The following is a 1,827-nucleotide window of genomic DNA, read 5'->3' as shown; positions in this document are numbered from 1 at the left end:
GGGTGAATGTTAGATTAATCTCGATTAGATAGTATGTATGTATGTATGTATATATATATAGGTAGTTATTAGGTAGTTATTGGTAGTTATCCACGAAGAGGTGCGACTGTTCACGAAAGGGCGTGATGGTTCGATGGCACCTTTTCGGTGTTTATAAATATGTAAATTGTACACACTTTCCACAGTGTGAATTCTCAGTTTATCAAAAAACTTTGGTTGTTTTAGCATATCGATCCAATAGTTCCTCCTCGTCATGCTTCTGTTGGTGAAAGCTTATGGCTTCAGTTAGATGCCATCATTCTCCAATGGATCTAGGGAATGATATCGAGTTATCTTCTACACACAATTCTTGAACTCGGTGCAACTGCACAGATGACCTGGGATCACTTGAAAGAAACTTTTCAAGACAAGAGGGTTGTTCACCTCAAACATCAGTTCTCCCATACCCATCAAACTGACTTCCTTACCATCTATGCATACTGTCAACACCTAAAAATGCTTTCAGATCAACTTGCCAATGTTGGAGCTCGAGTCACCAACCAAAGACTAGTACTTCAACTCATCTTTGGTTTCTCCAAAGCCTATGACAGGGTTGCAACCATCATTCAACAATTTGACGCACTTGCTTTGTTCTATCGTGCCAAGAGCATGCTAACCCTTGAAGGGACTCGTAAAGCCAAGCAGGCCTCGATCTCTCCCGATACTCACTCTGCCCTGTTCACCACCGGTATTCCCTCTACTAACATTGCCAAATCACAGCCAAGGGTTGCTTCTCAGCAAGAATGCTGATGATATGAAGATCATTACCCATCCTGTGACCACAGAGGTTGTGGGTTCTGTTTGGGTAAAAAATGTCAAAGTCATTACTCACGTAAGAAACTTGCAACCAAATACCTTTAGACTACTTGTCACCATTATTGATGACAATCGTACAACATTCTTAAACTACTAAAAGTACTCATATTGTTGGTCTCCAGTAACCAACGACGGTCAAATGTTTCTTATTGTCATCGTCGCTAACTCTCGAAAAACAATGTTCTATAATGTTTAATGCAGGTCTTCTTGTATTTAATGATAACAGACATAACCGAAGGCAAGCATTCAAGACCATTAAAGATAGAGACCATTGTTAATATCAAGGCTCATAATGACATATTTATGAAGACAACTCCTATATAAAAGAAGCTCACCCCAGATTATACAAGCGAAGTTGACTTGAAGCATTCCCGAAGCTACCATATTCCTGTGTTTTATTTAATTTTCTATGATTGACATGTGTTAATCGAAGAATACTATTTTTAGTTGTTATTTTTACAAAGTAATTTTTGGCATAAATAGTTTAGCGCCATCCATGGCCCCAACTAGATATATTCTTCGAGAAATGTCCATCATTCTAACGATTTTCGTCAAGTTTTGTGACTTTCAAGAACATGGCCAATAACAGAGCAAATCATAATTCTTGGCTAAAATAAGAGTGGAGTTGGAAGCTGCTCGTCGGCGTATCGATCTGTTGGACGAACAAAATCGCAAGGCTCAATAGAAGATCTTTAATTTGAGATCGACAGCAAGGCCTCCTTTAAATCCCATGTATCTCCCTGGACCACTCCTCATATAGGAAATCCGATCTTTTACCCCGTAAGTACTCCTGCAGTAATTAGTGTGCAATTTCCTCCATCACCACTGTTACGAGAATTATATTAATCAATCTCTCTGATTGTTAGTAAATGGAGATTAGAGCAAGTATACACTTATCAATCCACTATCGTCTTTTACAAGTAATAAAGTGGTAAAAATACCGAATATCGTCTACGGAGAAAAGAAATAAAA

The 1,827-nt window shown here is 38.5% G+C and overlaps 1 protein-coding gene across 1 annotated transcript; it reads left to right on the top strand.

Moving 5' to 3' along the window:
* The first annotated feature begins 318 nt into the window (after positions 1-318).
* LOC112499877 lies at positions 319-789 on the top strand. The gene has a single exon (XM_025103149.1). The coding sequence runs from the start codon at positions 319-321 to the stop codon at positions 787-789; it is 471 nt and encodes a 156-aa protein (XP_024958917.1).
* Positions 790-1,827: the final 1,038 nt, after the last annotated feature.

Source organism: Cynara cardunculus, assembly GCF_001531365.2.
Source record: "Cynara cardunculus var. scolymus isolate 2C chromosome LG 17, CcrdV1, whole genome shotgun sequence".
Taxonomy (NCBI): Eukaryota; Viridiplantae; Streptophyta; class Magnoliopsida; order Asterales; family Asteraceae; genus Cynara; species Cynara cardunculus.
Note: the sequence above shows the minus strand (reverse complement) of the source record. Positions and strands in the feature narration are given on the sequence as shown.

Excerpts from the sequence above, each read along its gene's own strand:
- LOC112499877 (XM_025103149.1), top strand. The coding sequence starts at position 319 with ATGATATCGAGTTATCTTCTACACACAATTCTTGAACTCGGTGCAACT.